This window comes from Meles meles, chromosome 18 (assembly GCF_922984935.1).
Source record: "Meles meles chromosome 18, mMelMel3.1 paternal haplotype, whole genome shotgun sequence".
Taxonomy (NCBI): Eukaryota; Metazoa; Chordata; class Mammalia; order Carnivora; family Mustelidae; genus Meles; species Meles meles.
In genome coordinates this window covers 34,778,224-34,799,988 of record NC_060083.1, presented here as the reverse complement: position 1 = coordinate 34,799,988, position 21,765 = coordinate 34,778,224, and the positions used below count along the sequence as shown (strand labels likewise).

Below are 21,765 nucleotides of genomic sequence, written 5' to 3'. Positions count from 1 at the left end.
CTTTAGTCACCATTTCCAGGGCCAAAGAGGGCCTTGTAGCACTGGCCCAAGCTGACCGCAAAAAGCAAGGTCCGGAGGGACAGGAAGTCCATCACCTGTGACACGGGACTCTTGAGCAGTCTTTGGCATCACTGGAGATGGTTAACATGGCTAATCAGATGTTAATCCAATGCACAGGAAAAGGAAATAAATTCCGCTTCTGAAAGGCAGCTGGAAAGGGCTTGGACCGCTCAGGCTCAGATTTACATTCCAAAGCAGTTCTGCAGCCAAACACACTCCCTGTCTGAGCAGGAGGAAAGCCCCTCTCCTCTCCTCAGCTTTACTGGAAAACACAGCTCCCAGGAGGGAGGGTTAGGAACCCACAGCCTCCTGTGCGGCGCCCCATAGTCCCTCAGGAAATAGAGGCGAGACAAAGGACGCCGGCTCCTGGGGCGTCCCTACACCTACATTCGAAGCCAATCCCTCTTCCCAAGTATCATCTCCTCTAAAGGACAAGGAACACACCTCAAGATATCGGGGGTGGGGGGGGGAGGAAGTAGTTCTAGTTCCTCGCTTCATTCAGTGGTTAAATATTTATTTTGTATAAGTAATATTAATAATTATTATTCTCTTATTAAATAATAATAAATATAAATATTTATTTTGTATAAATAAATTTGTGGGTACCAGACACCGACCTAAGCGGTTTACATACTTAGTTCTCACAATAATCCTGAGATTTGTGTTATTAACCCCGTATTTCCTTCTCTACAAAGGGAAGCAAGAGGCGCAGAGAAGAGCAGTAACTTGACCAGTAAACGGCGGTGTCAGAGCACGAGTCTCTCATCCCCAAGCTGTGACCCTAGGGCCGCCGGTTCCGCGGGGACGACAACCCCACCCGGGTCCCCCTGCCCCGCGCGCGCCCCGCGGTTCTCCCGCGGGCACCACGCGGCAGCTGCCGCCCGCCCACACCCGCGGCGGCCCAGAGCGCCGCCTCCTCGCCGCTCCCGCGGGGCACGTGGCAGGTGCGCGGGTGTCCCCGTGTCCCCGCCCCCGCGCCCCACGCCGGGTCCCCGGCGCCCCGCAGCGGTCGGGCAGGTCGCGCAGCCTCTGCAGAGCCCGGGAAGCGCCCGGCCGAAGAGGAGGAGCCAGGGGCACCGAGCGGGTGGAGTCGGGAGCCCGAGAGCGGTGGAGGCGGATTTCCTGGGCCCGGCTCGGTGGGGCTACTATGGCGTTTGGGAAGAGTCACCGGGATCCTTATGCGACCTCCGTGGGCCACCTCATAGGTAAAGAGCGGGGTAGGGAGACGCCAGGGCAGGCTTTGGGGACCCGGGGCTCCCCTTCCCGCTTGACTCCATTCTCTGCCTCGTCCAAGTTTGAGGAAATCCTTCCCCTCCCCCTGCAACTTTCCCAGGGTACCCGAAGCACCCCCCCCCCAAATCTCTGGCCCCTATGAGGCATTTCTTGACGGCTGACTCCCGCTGGAACCCCTGCTTAAAATCTGCCTGCCTTTGGGTGCTTCCTGGGGCGTGGGACTGAACAGGTGAAGCACGCACGGGATTCAGGTGTGGAGTGTTCCGGCCTGTGCGAGGAGAAAGGGCCAACTTCTGAGCCAGGGGAAAGTTGTCAGTCAAGTTCGCAACTCCCTGGAGGGCCGAGTGTGGCTGTGTCTGTTTTACAGAGGAGGGAAAGACGGGTTCAGGGAGGTTGCGTGATGTGACTTCACTGTGAGCGGCAGGTTCCTTTAAACCAGTTCGCTCTTGGCGTCGAGCCCTTAACAACCTGAGTTACTTTTTCTGGGTAAACAAAGAGAATGAAAATGCCCAGTCTTGGAGTGAAGGAAGCGGGGAGTAGTGGAGCAGTCAGGGGCCACGAGAGGCCTCTGGAGGGACCACGCATGTATTTGCCTGTGTCCTTTCTTCTATGGCTGTACTCTGAATAATGTAGTGGGAAGCAGAAACCAGGAATTCGACTGTTTTTTACCAGCACGGAGCTCCCTTCCTTCTGCTCTCCTCCAGTCCTCCCTTGGGAACCGGGTGTGGCACAGTGCCTGTGGGTGCCAAGCAAAGCGTGATAATGTCAGGAACTTAGTGGGGTGATGAAATCCTAAGAACTGAGAACCAGGCGGTTACAGTAGGGAGACTCAGGTCTGGACAGTTTTGCCTGCAGTTCAGTTAACAGGGAACACACCACTCAACCTAAACCTTGTAAGGTTCCCCCATCTTTGGAAGATGGGGAGAGTGACTATCACTGAGGGGCAAAATGCTTTCTAAACTGTGGCCGGCTCTATTCGTATGGATATTAAAATGAATTTTGAGCAGAAATAGATTCAGACTACATTTTCATAGGCTGATGAGTTATCTAATACTGTAAATATATGCCCACTGTCAGCTATATGCCTGAACCTCGATGAAGCAAAGATGAGACCTGGTCTCAACCCTAAGGGAATGTGCAATCTTGTAGGGAAGACGGACACAGTTATGTAGTAACTACAGTATGGTACCTTTGCAATGCAAGAAAACTGCAAAACACTCCAAACTTTAGAAAAGGGAGAAATTTTGTCATGGCTTTTGAAGGATGAATAGGAGTTTTCTATGAAGATGGGAAGGTGGGAGGAAGTGCAAGGAATGGAGAACAGGAATCTGGCAGAAGGAACAAGGTGTGTCTAAACACAAAGTTAGTCTGATTTGTCTTTGGAATGCCAAATTCAAATAGATCTTTTCCTAGATCGTTTCCTAGATTTTTTCTTAGCAGGCTAAGCTTAGGGGTTCTTCCAGCCAAACCCTATTCTTTCCTCTCCATTATCCTTTTTAACTTTTTCTCCATTCCCCTCTAGACCTGATGTTTTCGTGCTAAGGATCTTCTCCTGTCATGAAGGGAATATATTAAGTTCATTTAGGTTATGTTCTATTACTCTTCCCAGGTGGCATTTTGTGTTCTTAAGGAGAATGTGTGGAGAGGGGAAAACATCTGATTGGGTTTCAGAAGCATTCAAGTCTGCCTGAGGTAGCTTTGGTTAGTTCAGATGCTAGGAGTGACCTTGCTCTAATACTCAAGGACACAGACAATTTCAGTTCTGATCTCTTTCTTTCTCAACCTGCCCCTCTCCCCACCATGACTTTAAAAAAAAAAAAAAAGTTAAATAATTTGAATTAGAATGCTAGTTCTACCTTGTATTGGCTGTGTAGCCTTGGGTAATTTCCTTAACTTTTCTGAACTTCTGTTTCACCATTTATCACAGTGGGTTAAATGAAGTTGCATAAGATAAAATACTTTGCACTATGCACTTGACTTTGTAGGTAGCTGCTCAATAGGGGCTTGTCTTCAGAAAGGCCAGCAGGTGGACATTTAGCCAACCGGTCCTGGCCCTACCGCCGGGTGTTGTGTCTGCAGCTTTTATTAATAGGTCATTCATTACTGCAGTAATGGGAGCACTCTGAACTTGAGTTCTGATTGATTCCTGAATTACTGGGAATTGCTCAGGACAAAAAAAAAAAAAAACCCTCTTTGCCTTTTGGTAATATAAACTTAATGGTACTTGTTAGTGAACCCCAGGCAAATTATCTCAGGAAGACCAGACATTTTTCTTTCTTTTGTAGCTCAGACTCAACACAAGAGCTTTTTCTTTGCAGAAAAGGCTACATTTGCTGGAGTTCAGACTGAAGATTGGGGCCAGTTTATGCACATCTGTGACATTATTAACACTGCCCACGATGGGTGAGTACAGTGTGTGGTGCACGCATTTGCCTCTGATAAGAAACATCAGAACCACAGCACTTTTCCTCTTATGCTTTTTGGTTTTCTTGTTGAGTATTTTCATCCCCCCTAGGGCATCAATCTCTTTTAAAGACCTGTCTGGTGAAAATATAAAGACAGCTGCTTATTTCAGCATGTGGAATATCTGAGAATCCATTATAATTTTTCTCTTTGCCTTTTCTTTAATAGTTACAAATTTTGTCTTTGTGAAGCTCCAATTCCTTTTTCTTTAAAGAAAACAGAATTGTTTCCTTCTTTAGAAATTCCCCCTACTCTGATTGCCAGTATTTTATGCTACTGTAACTGAAAAATACTATCCAGAAGCTAGTGAACTCCTGGTAGTGACATTTTCTGGGCAGTTGTCATTATTAACCAGGAAATAATCTAGCAATCTTTTTTTTTCCTCATTATAAGACAATTTTTTCTTAATGTTCACTCACCCACCTTCATGCTGTGTTCTTAAATGATGTGCTATCTTTTGTTACACTTCTTAAACTTCAAGGAATTAAAGATTTTAAAAAAATCATTAAGGCCAACTATTTGTGATTTTAGTCTAATTACAAGTTGTTGTAAGGGATACAATTCTGTTAATTTTCCTGAGCACATTCAAGTGATAACTGATAGCAAAAAGGTTTAGTCTAGTTTATGTTGATTGTTGATGAAGAAAGCATTCCATTTAATTGACTATATTAATTGAGTATATTAAGGTTAGTTCTTTAAGGCAGTTATGTTGTTTTCCCTATAATGTTGTTTACCATATTTGGTTCCTCTGAAACTTTTCTTCATGGATAATACTAATTTCTTCATTGATAATACAAAAGTGAAATCTCAAAATAAAATTTTCCTTTCAAAAAATTATCTTTATTGTAAACTTTTCTAAGAGTTTAATATAGATTCTATATGCAATTTTTAGAAATATGGGTAATATTTATATATTTATATTAGTTGTAATTCTATGTAAACATATGTAATTGTCACATAATAAAAATTCTACCCATACAAACACAGACAAAATTGAAAGGTAGTATGTAAAAAGGATTTGTATTCTTTCTTCAGTTTTATTGAGATATAATTAGCATTTAAAGTGTATAGCATAATGATTTGACCTACAAGTATTATAAAATGATTACCACAATAAGTCAACATCTGTCACCTCATATAGTTACAAAAATTTTTTCCTTGTGGTGAGGGCTTTTAGTGTCTACTCTTAGCAACTTTCAAATATACCATACAGCAGTTTTAACTATGGTCATCATATTATACCTTATATCCCCAGAAGCTATTGATCTTATAACTGGAAGTTTGTACCTTTTGACCACCTCAAAGTAAATTTTGATCCTCTACTTTTACATAATCCTTTGTTTTATAATGTAAAATGGTAGTTGACCTAATAAGTCATAATTCCTCCCATATCACCTACCTTGGGGGTGCTCAGGATATAGTCTTTTTTTTTTTTTTTTTAAAGATTTTATTTATTTATTTGACAGAGAGAGATCACAGGTAGGCAGAGAGGCAGGCAGAGAGAGAGGAGGAAGCAGGCTCCCCGTGGAGCTGAGAGCCTGATGCGGGGCTTGATCCCAGGACCCTGAGATCATGACCTGAGCTGAAGGCAGCGGCTTAATCCACTGAGCCACCCAGGCGCCCCATCAGGATATAGTCTTTTTTTTTTTTTTTAAATATTTTATTCATTTATTTGACAGACAGAGATCACAAGTAGGCAGAGAGGCAGGCAGAGAGAGAGGGAGAAACAGGCTCCTCTGAGCAGAGAGCCCGATGTGGGGCTCGATCCCAGGACCCCGAGATCATGATCTGAGCCGAAGGCAGAGGCTTAAACCACTGAGCCACCCAGGCGCCCCCCCATCAGGATATAGTCTTAATCGAAAATGGTAACCTTCATTGTTTTGGGAATTACATTTCCTGTGAACCAGTTCTGTGCATTGATAGAGGGATAGGGATATGAGAGCATTTCACATGTAGTGCTTTCTAGGTAATACTATTATGTAAATATTCTGTTTGATTCTCTCAAGGTGGTAGGTATTGTCTGCCTAGATGTAGGAGGACACACATGTGAGACGTTAAGTACTCTGCTCAAGCAGAATCAGGGCCTTGGTCTTCTCCTTAGCTACTCTTTCCACAATGCACATTACTTTTCAGAGAGTGCTTATTTTCAACAATGCCTAATTGATGATTTCACTATATTTATTGCTGTAGGCCAAAAGATGCCATAAAAGCTTTGAAGAAAAGGATTTCCAAAAACTATAATCATAAAGAAATCCAACTCACCTTGTCAGTAAGTACTTTTAATGTTATAATCAAGACTCTAGGATTTCCCAAGCCATAGACACATAGACATAAAAATATATATATATCAACAAAAAGCTATGTAGAGTATGAATTAAAACTGAGAATTACAGAATTGAGAGAATTTTGCTGATTGTCACAGCATTTAATTTCGTGGAAAGAGTGTGTTCCTAGAAAATCAGCCTTTCCTGGTCAGGAGATGGGAACTGGTAATTCAAAACCTGTAGATACTGAGCCAGTCAAGAAGTCTGTGTATGTGTTACCCATGAGGAGAACTGAAGTCTTGAAAAATGCTTCCCTGTTAGCTTTTTACCTCACTTGAACAGCTTTGTGGAATTCTGAGGTACTGGGAGCTCATTAAGTTTCAACCAGGCTGTCCTGCATAGTATGATTCAGAGACCGTTCTTTGTTGATTTAAACAGTGCTGTACACCTTATTGTTTATGACTTGGGTGTGGGCACTTAATGGATACGTTCCCGTTTTTCCCCTCATCCTCGGCCATATGACCTCTTCAGTCACTTTGGTGAGTTGCCATTTTCACTATGGTATGTTTTGCCAACCCTGCCTGCCACCTGAGAGTGAGCTGTATGGCTTTCTCATTGCTCCCGCATGCCTTTGTTTACCTCAGCCAGGCCCCAGGCCACAAGGTTAGGGCCCCAACCAAGCCAGGATCACTGTCCTAGGGGCTCTGGGTGTGTGTTTCAAGAGGACTGAGGGGACTGAAGTATGCACAGCTCTAGTGTTTGGAGTTTCATCGGGAAGAACATTCACATCTTGCTGGGAGAGTAACAGAATGAGAAGAAATGAAATGAATTCAATGGTCTTGATGCTAACTCTGAAGAAACCCTTCAAGTTAGGATGTGAACATAGTTTTAGAGACTTTTCCTTTTTTTTTTTTTTTTTTGTTTCTTTAATTTTAACCTCTCCCTTGTCCTTTACCCATAGCAGGGAGGTCCCAGAATGGAAGAACTTGAGAGATGAGTAAGCGCTAAAGTAGAACTACTGGAACTGTGGGTGGATAATGGGGGAAAGCCTTTGGTACCTAATGGATGCTCTTGCCAACCCTTTGGAGTCGTTCTGTTCTTAACTCTGTTTCGCAGATGAAGAAACTGAGACTCCATGAGGTTGCGGGGCTTTCTTTTCCTCCATTATTTAAGAGGCATAGGCAAGATATCAACTCAGTCCTCCAACTCTAAATCCCAGGCCCTTATGTCATACCACTTTGCTTCTCAGAATGGATCATCCTCCTCTGAAGAATGACTGCTGTGTTTCATCGGTATCTTCAACTCCTTAGTACCTGGTGCAAGACCTGGTACATCCGTGTTATCAGCGACTGAGCCGATTGTCCTTCAGCCCCCGTCCCACTCTCCTGGTATCCAGGAAGACTCCAGGGCTAATGGAATACACTATAGAACTGGGGTAGAAAGCGATGTAGCTGTGCCCTAAAATGGAGGGGATCTGGGCAATCTCAAGGTTGCTGAAGGTTTGGAGTATTAACTGAAGGAGATAAGGGCAGAAGATGAATTTATACTACCCATGTTTAAGCCTGTGGTATTTCACCTTCTTACAGTTGTTTTTCTTGTGGTACCCAGCCTTCTTAGCATTTCTGTACTTGCTTCTAATCCTTTCTCCCTCCTGGTTCCTTCTTCTGATACTTAGCTGGGACCCTTCCCTGAGGAAAGCAGGGTTATTTTAGAGTGTTGTCTCTTCTGGCCCTCCGTTTCTCTTTGGGCTCCCATTCTTTCTTCCCTTCAGGTAGTCTGATCTCTGAAGCCATACTAGTGACCCGTTGCCCTTACCTACCCCACCTCAGTTAACTGTATGTCTTCCACCTTGTGTTTTACACACCAGAACCTGAGAAAAAGCGAGTCTAAAACCTGTGCGAAAATAAGGGGGAGAGTCATGGGTTGGGGATCGGATTTGCTCCTCAGTTTTAGGGTCATAGTTCATTAAGATACCTATTTCTTGGGTTTTCTTTAAATAGCCCTTTGACTCTTGATGGCCTCCTGCATATCTACCTGTCGCCTCACCTCTGACTACTCACTGCATGGCAGGGGTGTTTATGGCTTCAGAATGGCCTTTTTTTTTTTTTATTTTTTTTTTTTTTTTAGATTTTTATTTATTTATTTGACAGAGAGAGATCACAAGTAGACAGAGAGGCAGGCAGAGAGAGAAGCAGGCCCCCTGCTGAGCAGAGAGCCCACAGGGGGCTCAATCCCAGGACCCTGAGATCATGACCTGAGCCGAAGGCAGAGGCCTTAACCCACTGAGCCACCCAGGTGCCCCTTCATAATGGACTTTTAATATTAACTTAAGCCAGACTTAATTATGAGGGAAGTTGGTCACAGAAAGAATCATCTAATGTCTGTCAAAGCAATTAAATGTTTACCAATCAATTCTTTTAAATCCCCAAATATGACATTTTATTACTCTGAAGTGATAAGATCCTGTCAAAATCAGTTATAAATGTTCTTTGAATTATATGTCCTTTGGTTTCTCCACAGACTTGTTAGCTTTGATTAGGTCTTTGACGGGACTGGACTACACTGTGATTTCCTACCATCAGTTGGTGAAGTTTTGTCAAGAAGCCAGTAGTTTTATTTTTTAAAAAGCAGTTTGTTACCAAGCTTCCTAAGTCCTAGCCGGAAGCTAACCCTTTGAATGAGGCAATTGTGATAAGTCTCAGCAAGACACTATTATTGTCAAGTGGGAAGCTGTTGAACAGGTTCCCGGAAATCTATTAATTAATGGGCCTTTGTGGAACAGCAGTGAGGTGGTGAGCTGTGGGGGGCTTCACAATACGTGTAAAGTATGTCCTTTCCTCCACAAGTAGAGAGAGCTCATCCTCTAGTGTGGCCATACCTTGGTGGGGTCTTCCACTCTGGATGGCCCCAAAGCCTCGTTTACTGCGCTTGGTTCAGAAATTTATTATAAGAACTGAAACTACCAACTTGCTCTTTTTCCAGTCTTTCTAAGAAGAATACATATATCAGGCAATCAACAGATTCTTTCCTGATAGGAAATTATCTGGAAACAGATGATCAAAATAGTTACATTAAGTCCTGATGGATGTCTGGTTCTTCATATACATTATATTTCATTTAGGCCTTAAAAGAATTCTCTAGAGGGAGGTATCATGGCCCATTTTGCAGATAAGACCAAGGCTTAGATCAATAAGCAACCTCTGACTGAGGAGATTAGTGAGGCCTAAAGTCTTACTCTCTTTTTTATTTTTATTTTATTTATTTTTTTTAATATTTTATTTATTTGACAGAGAGAAATCACAACTAGGCAGAGAGGCAGGCAGAGAGAGAGAGGAGGAAGCAGGCTCCCTGCTGAGCAGAGAGCCCGATGCGGGACTCGATCCCAGGACCCTGAGATCATGACCTGAGCCAAAGGCAGAGGCTTTAACCCACTGAGCCACCCAGGCGCCCTTACTCTCTTTTTTAAAAATTTTTTATCATTTTATTGACATATAATGTATTATTAGCCCCAGGGGTACAGGTCTGTGAATTGCCAGGTTTACACACTTCACAGCACTCACCATAGCACATACCTTCTCCATTGTACATAACCCAGCCACCCTCTCCCTAGCCCCCTCCCCCTAGCAACCCTCAGTTTGTTTTGTGAGATTAGGAGTCTCTCATGGTTTGTCTCCCTCCCGATCCCATCCCGTTTCATTTTTTCCTTTCCTACCCCCCAAACCCCCTATGTTGCCTCTCAACTTCCTCATATCAGGGAGATTATATGATAATTGCCTTTCTTTGACTGTAACGTCTTACTCTCTTTAGTCTCTCATGGTCCCTTGGTTTCTGGGTTCCCTATCCCACCTGAGATTGTGGTGTCTTGTTTGTCCTGTTTCCAAAGATAGGTTATCTGAACACCTAAATCTATCAAAGACCAATTTTAAAATGTGTAAAAGCAACATATTAATTTTTCCAGTTTGCCACAATAGATTTTAGTGCTTATCTCTGTGGGTTGTGGGGTGAAAGAGGTACCAGTGACATAATGGAAGAGGTGAGCTAGAAGTAATGAGTCCTGAAATTCTAGATTCCAGTGGGAAGACACATAGGGCCATGATTTGTGATCTCCAGATATTAACTTCTTCAGCATTTCATGTTGACTCTCTGATTTTATGCATGTAACCTCCTGGGAATGATACCTATTACCATAAAATCTCAGTGATCCAAAGATAAAAATCGGTTTGTGAAATACTTGGCAAGAAACTCCCCATTCGTTTTACCATTAGGGAAAGTGAGACTTGGGGGCTCTCTGATGAGACTGCCTGATGGAGTGGATGAAATATTTCTGTAAATTCCCATTGAACTAGGGATTATTTTCCTCTCTGTATTTCAACTAATAACTCATCACAATGCAAAAAGTCATTCGTTGTTCAACTTTTCAACTTAACTTTCTCTAAACAACTTGCCTTCAAATATTCATCTCAACAGGTTTTGTATTTTGTTTTTATTTTCCTTCACTTTAAATATTTTCTGTATTTCAGGGGTGCCCAGTGGTGCAGTCAGTAGAGCCTCCCTCTCTTGGTTGCAGCTCAGGTCGTGATCACAAGGTCTTGAGATCGAGCCCAGCATAGGGCTCTGCACTTAGAGTGCAGAGTCTGCTTGCGAATTCCTCTCCCTTTGCCCCTTCCCCCAACTTGTGCACGAGCTAATGCATGTACTCTCTCTCTTTCTCACTCAAATAATCTTTAAACTGGTAAGAACAAGTACTACACTTGTTAAAAATTAATAAATATTTTCTGTGTTTCAGATAACTAGCCCCATGTGTTCCATTTCTGTAGTTTCTGATTGCCTTCTAAGCCACGTTGCCCTTAAAACTACAGCTCTCATACCTTCTTTTTGTATTGCCATTCTAGGGACACAGCACAGAGCAGGGTGGAGAGTCCATTTTCAGGGAGGCTTTTCTGCAGAGATGATCATGCCTATCCTGGTCGCTTTATGGTTTCTGTGACCTCTCTAGCTGGAGAGGGGGCAGCACAGAAAAATAGATTTAACTCTGTTTTTAGATCACTTGTAGAAATCCACATTCTGCATGCATTTCTTCAATGCCAGCTCATTTCTTCTTAGCCTAACTTCTGCTCATGTTGCTTGATTGAAAATGTCCCCTCAACCCCATTAGTGGGACTCATGACCCCAATAATTGACTTAGCTGAGTTTTTTTCTCCCTGCACATCCTTAGCTGTTTTGAAACACAATCCTTGTAGAAACTGACCTCTTTTGACTTTCCCAATGTTATGTTCTCTATGTTTTATGCTTTAGTTTCCATTGGTTGCTCTCTGGTTGCCTTCATGGAGTTTTCTTCTGGCCTGTGTGGTAGGTGAGCCCTAGTGCGCCAGCCATTCTTCCCTGCTGTTCCCATGCAGCCTTGGTTTCTCATGTTAGGCATCCTCCCTCCTAAGCCGGAGCTGTCCATAGATAGCTCCATTAAACATCTCTACCTAAATGTCCCACCATCTGTTTCGCCTTCATCATCTTAGGCTGCTATAATAAAAACACCACCTACTACCTGGTGTAAACAAGAGACATTTACTTCTCACAGTTCTGGAGGCTATGAAGTCTAAGGTCAAGGTGCCAGCAAATCCCGTGTCTGGTGACAGCCCACTTTTTGGATTATAGATGGCCCTCTTCTCATTGCATCATCACACAGCCAGGAGAGCTCATCTCTCCTCTTTATTTGGGCACTAATCTCATGCCTCAGGTCTACACACTCCCAATCTAATTATTTCTCAAAAGACCCAGTTCCAAATACGCTCACATTAGGGATTAGGAATGTCAACGTATGAATTTGGAAGGGACACAGACACTTAATCCGAAGTACTGTGAAACTCACAATATCTAAAATTCCCTTCATTGGGGTGCCTGGGTAGCTCAGTAGGTTAAGTGTCTGAATCTTGACTGTAGCTCAAATCATGATCTCAGAGTCGTGAGATCTGAACCCTGAGCTGAGCATGGAGCCTGCTTAAGATTCTCTCTCTGCCTCTCCCTGTGCTCCTACCCTGCTCCACTCGCATGCTCGCTTGTTCTCTCTCCCAAAAGACAAAAACTAATAATAATAAATAATAAAATTCATCTCATCATTTTTACCCCAGACCAAGCCTGCAACCCGATCCACTTCCAAATTTTCATCCAAGGTGCCATCAGTGTCCTGCAGAATAACAGTGGCTTAGCAGTCAGCCGTCCTTTTTTCCAACACATGTCCATTGTAAAATTCTGCCTTCATGCTTCTCTCCTGTCTTTACTTTCCTCATACCCATACCACCCTGGTTTAGGCCTTTCTGCCTTGGTTCTAGTGGGTCCAGGACTAGTGGGCCCCTGTTGGATTCTCCATCCTTCCAGGTCCCCTTCGTAGAGTGCTGCTTGAAAACTTTCCCAGAGTATTACTTTGCACGTATTAACCTTTCTCTCAAGTTCAGAATGAGGTATAATGGTGACAGACTTAACAAGAACCCTTCACTGGCTTCTTAGTGCAGTGGCCAGACTCTTCCTATTCACTGCCACACATTTCTCTAAAGTCTGTATAATGTCCTTCCACACTTTCTCTGTGCTGGATAAAGACACTTCCCAGTGTCTCTAGTCTGCCTCCATGAAGAAGCCCCTGCAAACCAGAGTACTCATTGTCCTCCTGATAGCTTAAATGCTTTCATACATTCATTGATTCATTCATTTAGATACCACTTACCTGCCTAGAATATAGCTCTTGCACGCCTTTGTACTTAACGATTTTTTAAAAACCCAGCTTAGGACCAGCTTTTTCCAAAAGTCTTAAGACCACCTGGCCCTAAATTATCCCTTGGTTAATTATCTACCCGTAAAGGTCTATAATGAGGTTGACTGGGTAATTTATCATCCAGACCAGGACATGTTAGAGAGTGGAAGGAGTATCATCATTAATAAAGCCACCACAACAGGAATGTACCAGAACTTCTCTAGAAAAACAAGGACACTGTCACCTAGCCTATAGCCCATGTGTCTTTATGACTTCCCATTTGGTCCTTGGCACTTAGTACCTTGTATTTTTGTTCATGCTCTAATGATGGTGTCTGGACTCCCCAAGAAGTCTGTCCTCAAAGCTCTTCCTTCATGCCTTATGTATTTCCTCACATTCCCAGAACCTAATGCTTTGTCCTCAATTTTAGTAGACACTAAATCCTGTTTAGTTGGAATGCTGGTGGAAATCATTACTTAACCATTTTTACCTTCTATTTAGGAGGTGGTTTTGCCAGAGATATAATAAAATTTTAATTTTTCTGTCTAATTTAGCTTATTGACATGTGCATACAGAACTGTGGTCCAAGTTTCCAATCTCTGATTGTGAAGAAGGAATTCATTAAAGATAGTCTCGTTAAGCTGCTCAACCCCAGATACAACTTGCCATTAGACATTCAGAATAGAATCTTGAATTTCATTAAGGTAAGTCTATTTTATGCCTTATGGGTTGGTAGACCTCTAAGATTAGAGCCCTAATTATGTACCTCCCAATCGGTTTGGTGATCCTCTACAAACCTAGGATCAAGCCAGGGAGAATTTTACTCTTTCATTTTCTGAGTCATGATAATTTCTTGGTATGGCATAGTGCCCTTTTTCTGAGGAATTTGTAGTTATCTCCCTACTTTCTCTCGGTTTTTATCTTGTTCATGTCAGATAAGAGAGTATTGTGTAGATTTATTTGACATACATGAAAACTGTGTTCTAGAGTACACAACGGACTGCTTTCTAATTTATTTGGCAAAGAAACTACTGATGCTATTTTAGAATCTGTCTATTAATTCTGGATTCAGTACAGTGAAGAAAACAATAAGTACCTATTCCAGGCTTTCTTTAAAATTCTAAGGCATGGGAATTTGATGATTTAAAATATATTGTTTTTCTAGTCTCTGAAAATGTACATTTTTGTCCGTGGCATTCAAAACCAGCTTTCTCTTTGTGAGTAAGATACACAGTTGTCAGTTTCTCATTTTCTGTCACCAGCTTAAAAATTCTGTTTTGATTTTGCTGCTATTTTAACTCTGGAACCATCTCTTGAATTCAGACTTGGTCACAAGGTTTCCCGGGAGGTGTGGATGTCAGTGAAGTGAAAGAAGTGTACCTTGACCTTCTCAAGAAAGGTGTTCAGTTTCCTCCCTCAGAGGCAGAGGCTGAAACAGCGAGACAAGAGGTAGGAAACCTTTTTGGGCTCATGCAGAATCAGATAGTATATTCTGTGAGTCTTCTCTCTTTGAAAGGGACAATCCTACCTCCGTCCAATCTAGGCAAAAAGGTGAATTTATGAGAAGGCCATTGCAGTATCTTCTAAAATAACCAAGCCACAAGTAGGTTGGTGTTAGCTGGATCTTTGAAACAACAGAGAACCAACCACTCAAGTGTCTTAGGACTTGTCTCTCATTGAGACCAGCTTTCTCCACATAGTAGATAACATAGGTCTTTAATTTTCATCTAAGAACTTTAGCTTTTTCAGATTCCAAGCTCAAAAATCTTGGAAAAGGGACCAACCTAGGTTGGCTTCCTACTTCTGAACAAATTAACTGAGGTCATATAAGAACATGGTGGCTCCAGGTGGAAATCATTTGTAAAGAGCCAAGGAGGGGGCAATTTTCAAAGGAAAGACCTCATGCTAGACAGGCAGGGATCTCTACCATGGGGAGTCATGTATTAAATAATAATTTTTGCAAATAAGGTTCTGAACTTGTAATACGTTGAGTACTGATTGTCATTCAGCTCTTAACTCTGTAATTTATTTCCATAATGTGAAAACAGTGATTCTTCCGTTGTGTAGATCAATGAGTTTTGCCTTGATGGAAAAGCAGTTCAGGTGTGTACCAGAAGTCTGATCTTTGTGGAGGTCTTGTCCAGAAGGCTCACACTTCTACTTGTGCTATCTGTTCCCTGGCCACTAGCCACCTGCCCCAATTTCGTAACTTCCATGAGTCTGTTCACCATGCCCCTTTTAGTCTTTCTTTCAAGGCAAAATATAGTAGTGTAGGACCTTGTTATGTGATTTGGGGTAATTGAACTCCTCATTTTTACAAGAGTTCTAGGTGACTTCTCTGGACCTAACGTCAAAACACCGGCCTGAGCCTTGTGCTTCGGGTTCTCTGCTCAATGTTGTCAATGAGGCATTGACTTTGAGAAGCACTCATTGGGGAGAAGGAGGTGTCTTTCCAGTTGTGGCCTAAAAAGAATTGACATGAATTGACTTAGCATTTCTTTTTAAAAACCCAAAGCGAGGGCAGCAATAATCTCACATGGCAGTTTATTTATAGATCTTTGTTAGATGCTAAGAGCACTTTATTAAATTGTAATTTAGTTACTAATTATAACAGCCACCTTTTATTGAACACTTACATATTATGGGCACGTTAATAGCACTCTTCTCAAAAGATGCTGGGCAGGTTGCACACTTGACAGTTTTGGCTCTGGGCTGACACCCTCTACCCGAGACCTTGGATTGAGAGAAGTGACTGAGCCATCTGAATGGAAAAACTGGGCTTGGGGTGGCGTGTTCATTCCAGTAGTAATATTTCCATGTTTCACATTGATAGGCCACTCAGATCTCCTTGAACCCATCAACGTCTGTTCCTACTGCACCAGCTCTTTCTTCTGTAATTGTTCCCAAGAGCTCTACTCTCACACTGGTCCCAGAACAGGTAACAACAGTAACAATTATATACATTGATGACTCTTTCTAACTTACCAGCACCCCATGTATAGTTTATTTCTTCTTCTTCTTATTTATTGATTGATTTATTTGAGAGAGAGCACAAGCGAGCATGCATGCTGAGGGAAGGGCAGAGGAAGAGGGACGGGGAGAATCCCAAGCAGACCCCCATGCTGGGCACAGAGCCCGATCTCACAACCTGAGCTCAGTCTTAAAACCCTGAGATCATGACCTGAGCCTAAACCAGGAGGGGGGTGCTTAACCAGCTGAGCCACCCAACTGCCCCTACAGTTTGTTTATTCTTCTTAACAACGTTAGGAGGTACCATCACTTTATAGAGGAGATGATTGAAGCTTAGTATTGACTTATCATCGTTCAGTTCGAAGTTGAATGAATTCTTTGGATTCTTGTGCTCGCTTCGGCAGCACATATACTGAATTCTTTGGATTCTTTTATTTATTTATTTATTTATTTAAATTTATTTGACAGAGAGAAATCAAAATCACAACTAGGCAAAGAGGCAGGCAGAGAGAGAGGAGGAAGCAGGCTCTCTGCGGAGCAGAGAGCCTGATGTGGGGCTCGATCCCAGGACCCTGGGATCATGACCTGAGCCGAAGGCAGAGGCTTTAACCCACTGAGCCACCCAGGCGCCCCTGGATTCTTTCTGATTCTAAAGCCCAAGCTCCTAGTCATTGTGCTTGGCTAGTGGCTTTTTCTTTGTGGAGGCTGGGCTGTGGAATGGATCTTGTGTTCCTGTTGCCCTCCGTAGGACTGTCCGTATCTCATTTCAGGGAGCTCAGTAAGTGGTAGCCTTATTACTGGCATTAATTGTGCCAACTGACTTACATTTACTTTTTTTGTTTATAACTGTTTATCAGAGGTCCAGCTAATCAGTTATTACTGATGCTTATGTATGTTCTGCTCTGAAGGAACTGCCATTTAAGACTGTATTATTGTTCAGTATTCTATAAAAATTCATGTGATTGATTCCTCTTAGAATTTAATGTAAGAAGAAAAAAGGTGTTTTTCTCAACTTTTTTCCTCTTTTCTAACATCATGGGAAGTAGAAAATGCTCATTTTTTTTCCCATTGCTTTTGCCATTAATATTTGCCATTTGGTCCAGGTTCCTACTATAGTCACCTTTTCCCTTCTCCATATTGATTCTAATCTGACTTTTTCCCCTTCACTTTTAACTTTCTTAGCGCATATTTCTAGCATGAATCTAGAAATTTGTTATGTAAGGTCTCAAGTCCTTTTAGAAGGTAATAAATTGTACATTTATTAAACAATTAGATACATAAATTTGAAAATATTAAATTCGAAAAAGCCTTTTCTCTACTAGAAAATATCTCTTTGGTAGCAGAAAACAAGGTAACCATTCTTCATGTCACACTTGTGATTGCGTTGCTCCCCACAGATTGGAAAGTTGCACAGTGAATTGGATATGGTGAAAATGAATGTGAGAGTGATGTCCGCCATATTGATGGAGAATGTTCCCGGGTCTGAAAACCGTGAAGACATAGAGCTTCTACAGGTGTAGTATGATTTCAAGAACAGTCACACAGTCTTTTAAGGTGTCTTCTATTTCAAGGCTCTAGGAATAACTTCACTATTACCTGGTTAGTCTTCGGTGATTTCTAAACTTAACAAGTAGATGCGAGGAGGTCTTCATCACAAACGTAATTGTTACTTAGACATGGTTCTTAATCTCTCACAATAAATGATTTAACTGTTAAATCATTTATATTCTTGGTCATGTACAATCTCTGTTAGTCACTAACTGTTTTAAATATGTACACGTTGTCTTTATATCCATCCACTCAACAAACATAATGAGTAACAACAGTGGTGAAGGATATAGAAGTGAGGAGGCTGTTCTAGTCCCCGAGGAACTTATGTCTAGTGAGCAAGATTGTTTTGTCAACAGCCAGTTTAAATTAAGAAATAGAAAGTTGTTTATCATACATTAGGATCAGGGGTTGGGGGGTACAAAGAGAATGGTGAGGATTAGATGAAGGCAGTGTTCGCGCTGTGGAAGAAGACATGAACAGTGTATTTGTACCTGTATGTGCATGTGAGGAAAACCACTGGTGGTTCATTATTGCTGAAACCATGGCCCTCCTAGACGTTTCCCTGTGTCTGTATATCCCTCTAATAATTCTAATTCCCAGTTTTAAATTTCTTTTTTTTTTTTTTTTAAGATTTTTTAATTATTTATTTGACAGAGAGAAAGAGATACCGGAGAGGGAACACAAGCAGGAGGAGTGGGAGAGGGAGAAACAGGCCTCCCACTGAGCAGGGAGCTGGATCCCAGGACTCTGGGATCATGACCTGAGCCGAAGGCAGACTGAGCCACCCAGGCGCACCCCCCCAATTTTAAATTTCAGCACACACTTCAACACATTAACTTAGTGGGGGAAAATCAGTTTCTAAGTCTTTTTCTCCAGACCAAGTTATGGAATTTTATCTTATTTTTACATTTCTCTGACTCCCACTCCCCACTGCTCATGCTGCTGTTATCGTTTCTTTAACTTCTTAGACTATTAATAGGTAACATTGTTCTTGATCATTGCTTACTTGAGAAATACATGGTAAAAATTTTCTCTTTCAGCATTACGACTTGAATATTCCTGTTATGTCATTGAATCACTACTAGTGGTAAACTTTAGGCATTTGCATGTCCCAAAGTGTCTTTTTGCTGCCATATCAAGTGCTGATAGTTTCGCTAGACACAAAATTCTCAGGACAAAATTCTTCAGTCCTTCCAAATACTGCTCCATTGTTCTCTTACACCCCGTGGTGCTGATGAGAAGTATGAGTTATTCTGATTCTATAAAAAGTGTTTTATAAGAAGGTTTTTTTTTCTGGTTGCGCTTATGAGTTCTGTTTACCTTAATATTTCTGAAATTTCACTATATGTCTAGGGATATCTGTTTATGTATGTGCCTGTGTGTGTTTCCTTTATTTATCCTGCTTAGAACATGATAGGCCTTTTTACCCTATTCCTGTCTGGGTATTTTTATTCCGGGAAATTCTCAGCTTTCCAAGTATTTCTTTACCATGTGGTCTCTTCATATGCAACTTTTCTTAGATGACAAAGCTTCCAGTTGTATTTTTCTTCTCTCTCAACATTTTTTTAATACTTTTTCTCTTCATTATTTTGTATTGTAGTTCTAGGCAATTTTCTCCATTTCATGGATTTCTCTGAAATTTTCATATCAGTTTGTCTCTTCAGCCTTTCCAATGAACATTTTATTTCAAAAACTATGTTTTCTCAGGGCACTGGAGTAGATCAGTTGGGTAAGCATCCAACTCTTGATTCTGGCTCAAGTCATGATCTTGGGGTCGTGAAATACAGCCCTACGTGGGGCTCCTTGCTCCGAGGAAAGTCTGCTTGAGATTCTCTCACTCTGCCCCCTTCCCCCTCTTTTTCTCTCTCTTTCAAATAAGTAAATCCTTTAAAAAATTGTTTTCTTAAAGTTTGGATTTTTGTAACTTTTTTTTCATGGATACGCTCTCTCCTTCTGTCTTTCTAAGGATAGTAATTATTTTTAGGTTGCTTTTTCCATTTTGTATGGATTCTCATTCCTTGATTGCAAATTCTTCATCACTTCTTTCAGTTATGTTCCTCAGGTATGTGCTGGATTGCTGATAGTGAGCTCATTTTTGGGTGCAATTCCCTGGCATCGGCCTGCATTCTGTGTGCTCACCTGTGCCCGTGGGGAGGACACTCGCAGAGGCATGTGCTGGGTACCATTTTCAGAGTGTGCGGGATTGGCAGGGAATCCTGCTGGGTGGGATATGTTGGTAGCTGGTCTTCTGAATTATATACTTTCTATCTTTCGTTCATGCTACCAGTAACTGGAAGTAATACCCCAGGTCTCTGCCCCAAGCATGACTCCAACCTGGCAAGAGATACTGCTGTCTCAGCTCTCTGGTCTCGGATGGGGAGAGAGGTATGGGCCTGCTTGTCCTGCCAGGTTGTTTCACAACCGTCCCTCAGCTGTCTCTTAGGTGCCCCTTGTGCCATTCTGTTCTAGCCTCTGTAGTCTCCGGGCATGGAGCATCCATCCTTCATTTTCCTTCCGTGTTCTGCTGCAGTACTCCTTGTGGGCAGTCTTCCATGCCATGAGTTGTGCTTTCCCCTCACCTGGGAGTTAGAAACTGTGGCCGGTGGGCCACATGCAGGCCTTGATCTGTTTTTACGCCACCTATGAACTCAGAAGGTTTTTAAATTTTTAAAAAGTTGTTTAAAAAAAAAAAAAGTGCAGGGGTGTCTGGGTGGCTCAGTCGGCTAAGGGTCTGCCTTTGTCTCAGGTCATGATCTCAGTGTCCTGGGACTGAGCCCCTCATTGGGCTCCCTCCTCAGCAGGGAGCCTGCTTCTCCCTCTGTCCCTCGCACCCCCCCTCCACCACTTGTGATTTGATTGTCTCTCCTTCTGTTTCTCTTGCAAATAAATAAAATCTTTTTTTAAAAAATTCATTTTGGGGGGCGCCTGGGTGGCTCAGTGGATTAAGCCACTGCCTTCGGCTCAGGTCATGATCTCAGGGTCCTGGGATCGAGCCCCGCATCGGGCTCTCTGCTCCACAGGGAGCCTGCTTCCTCCTCTCTCTCTGCCTGCCTCTCTGCCTACTTGTGATCTCTCTCTGTCAAATAAATAAATAAAATCTTTAAAAAAAAAAAAAAATTCATTTTGGGCACCTGGGTGGCTCAGTCGGTTAAACAGCTGTCTTCAGCTCGGGTCATGATCCTGGGCGGATTGAGTCTCCCATCGGGGTCCCTGCAAGTGCTGCTTTCTTTCTTTTTTTTTTTTTTTTTAAAGATTTTATTTATTTGACAAGAGATCACAAGTAGGCAGAGAGGCAGGCAGAGAAGGTGCCGGGGGGGTGGGGGGAGGCTCCCCGCTGAGCAGAGAGCCTGATGCGGGGCTCCATCCCAGGACCCTGGGATCATGACCTAAGCCGAAGGCAGAGGCTTTAACCCACTGAGCCACCCAGGCGCCCCCCTGCAAGTGCTTCTTAATCTGCCCCTTACCTTGCTCATGTTTACACACGCGCCTGCTCTCTCTTAAAAATAAATAAATTAACTAAATCTTTAAAATTTTTTTAAAAGTTCGTGTCTTAAGCTATATCTGTGCAGGCCCACTTCCAGAGATTACTAGGGAGTCAGATAAACCTCTTCAGGAACCCTGCACCCCCCCCCCACCCACTATTAATGGATTTGAGTTTGTGAGACCTCTCAGGTACCCAGAGGTAAGAGGAGGATTTAAAACCACAGCTTGAGAACATAAAGCCCCAAGTGAGGAGTGGTCAGATCTGGCCTGTACAGGTTATTGAGGACTTTCTCTCACTCCAATGGCAGAAGGGAACCCTAAAGGGATAGAAGCTGAAGGACTCTATAACTCGATAAGATTTTTAAAAGATTCATGTGGTGATGTTGAGATAAGTTCTAAAGAAGTAAAACAAAATTCTAGGAAACAGTTGAAGACATCATTTACCACTTATCTTATATTACATTCTGTGTGTGGGAAAGGACCTCTGTGGTCAAATAAGTTTGCAAAACTACCTATTATATTTCTCCTCTTGGAGGTTCATAAAGCTTCTTAGTGTAGTAAAGGTCCCTCAGAGTCTTTGTTTAACCCTACATTTACAAATGTATTTGACCAGAGACTCTACATGGCTGAGCATGCTGGTGTCCTACAGAACATCAGCATAATGTTATAACATATGTTATAACATGTAACATATAACATAACAAGGCAGAACATCAATATGCCTTGAGAAACAAATCAGTATTTTAGATCAGAGGCTGTAAGTATATTATTTTTAGAATATTTTACAAAGGAACCTCACATCACTTTGCTAAGGAATCTTGGGGTTCTTGGCTTTGGACAGATCATTTATTATCTTTGGACCTTGTTTCTATATGTATAAAATAAAGAGCTAGGGGCGCCTGGGTGGCTCAGTGGGTTAAAGCCTCTGCCTTTCGCTCAGGTCATGATCCCAGGGTCCTGGGATCGAGCCCCGCATTGGGCTCTCTGCTTGGCAGGGAG

General features: G+C 42.4%; 1 protein-coding gene across 1 annotated transcript in view; it reads left to right on the top strand.

Moving 5' to 3' along the window:
* Positions 1-1,078: 1,078 nt before the first annotated feature.
* The window catches only part of TOM1L1 (target of myb1 like 1 membrane trafficking protein), a 58,528-nt gene continuing 37,841 nt past the window's right edge, over positions 1,079-21,765 (top strand). The window contains exons 1-7 of the mRNA XM_045984426.1: positions 1,079-1,265; positions 3,612-3,696; positions 5,947-6,025; positions 13,317-13,466; positions 14,086-14,211; positions 15,596-15,700; positions 17,130-17,246. Coding sequence (XP_045840382.1) covers positions 1,208-1,265; positions 3,612-3,696; positions 5,947-6,025; positions 13,317-13,466; positions 14,086-14,211; positions 15,596-15,700; positions 17,130-17,246 — 720 coding nt within the window. The 5' untranslated portion in view covers positions 1,079-1,207. The remainder of the gene's footprint in view (positions 1,266-3,611; positions 3,697-5,946; positions 6,026-13,316; positions 13,467-14,085; positions 14,212-15,595; positions 15,701-17,129; positions 17,247-21,765) is intronic.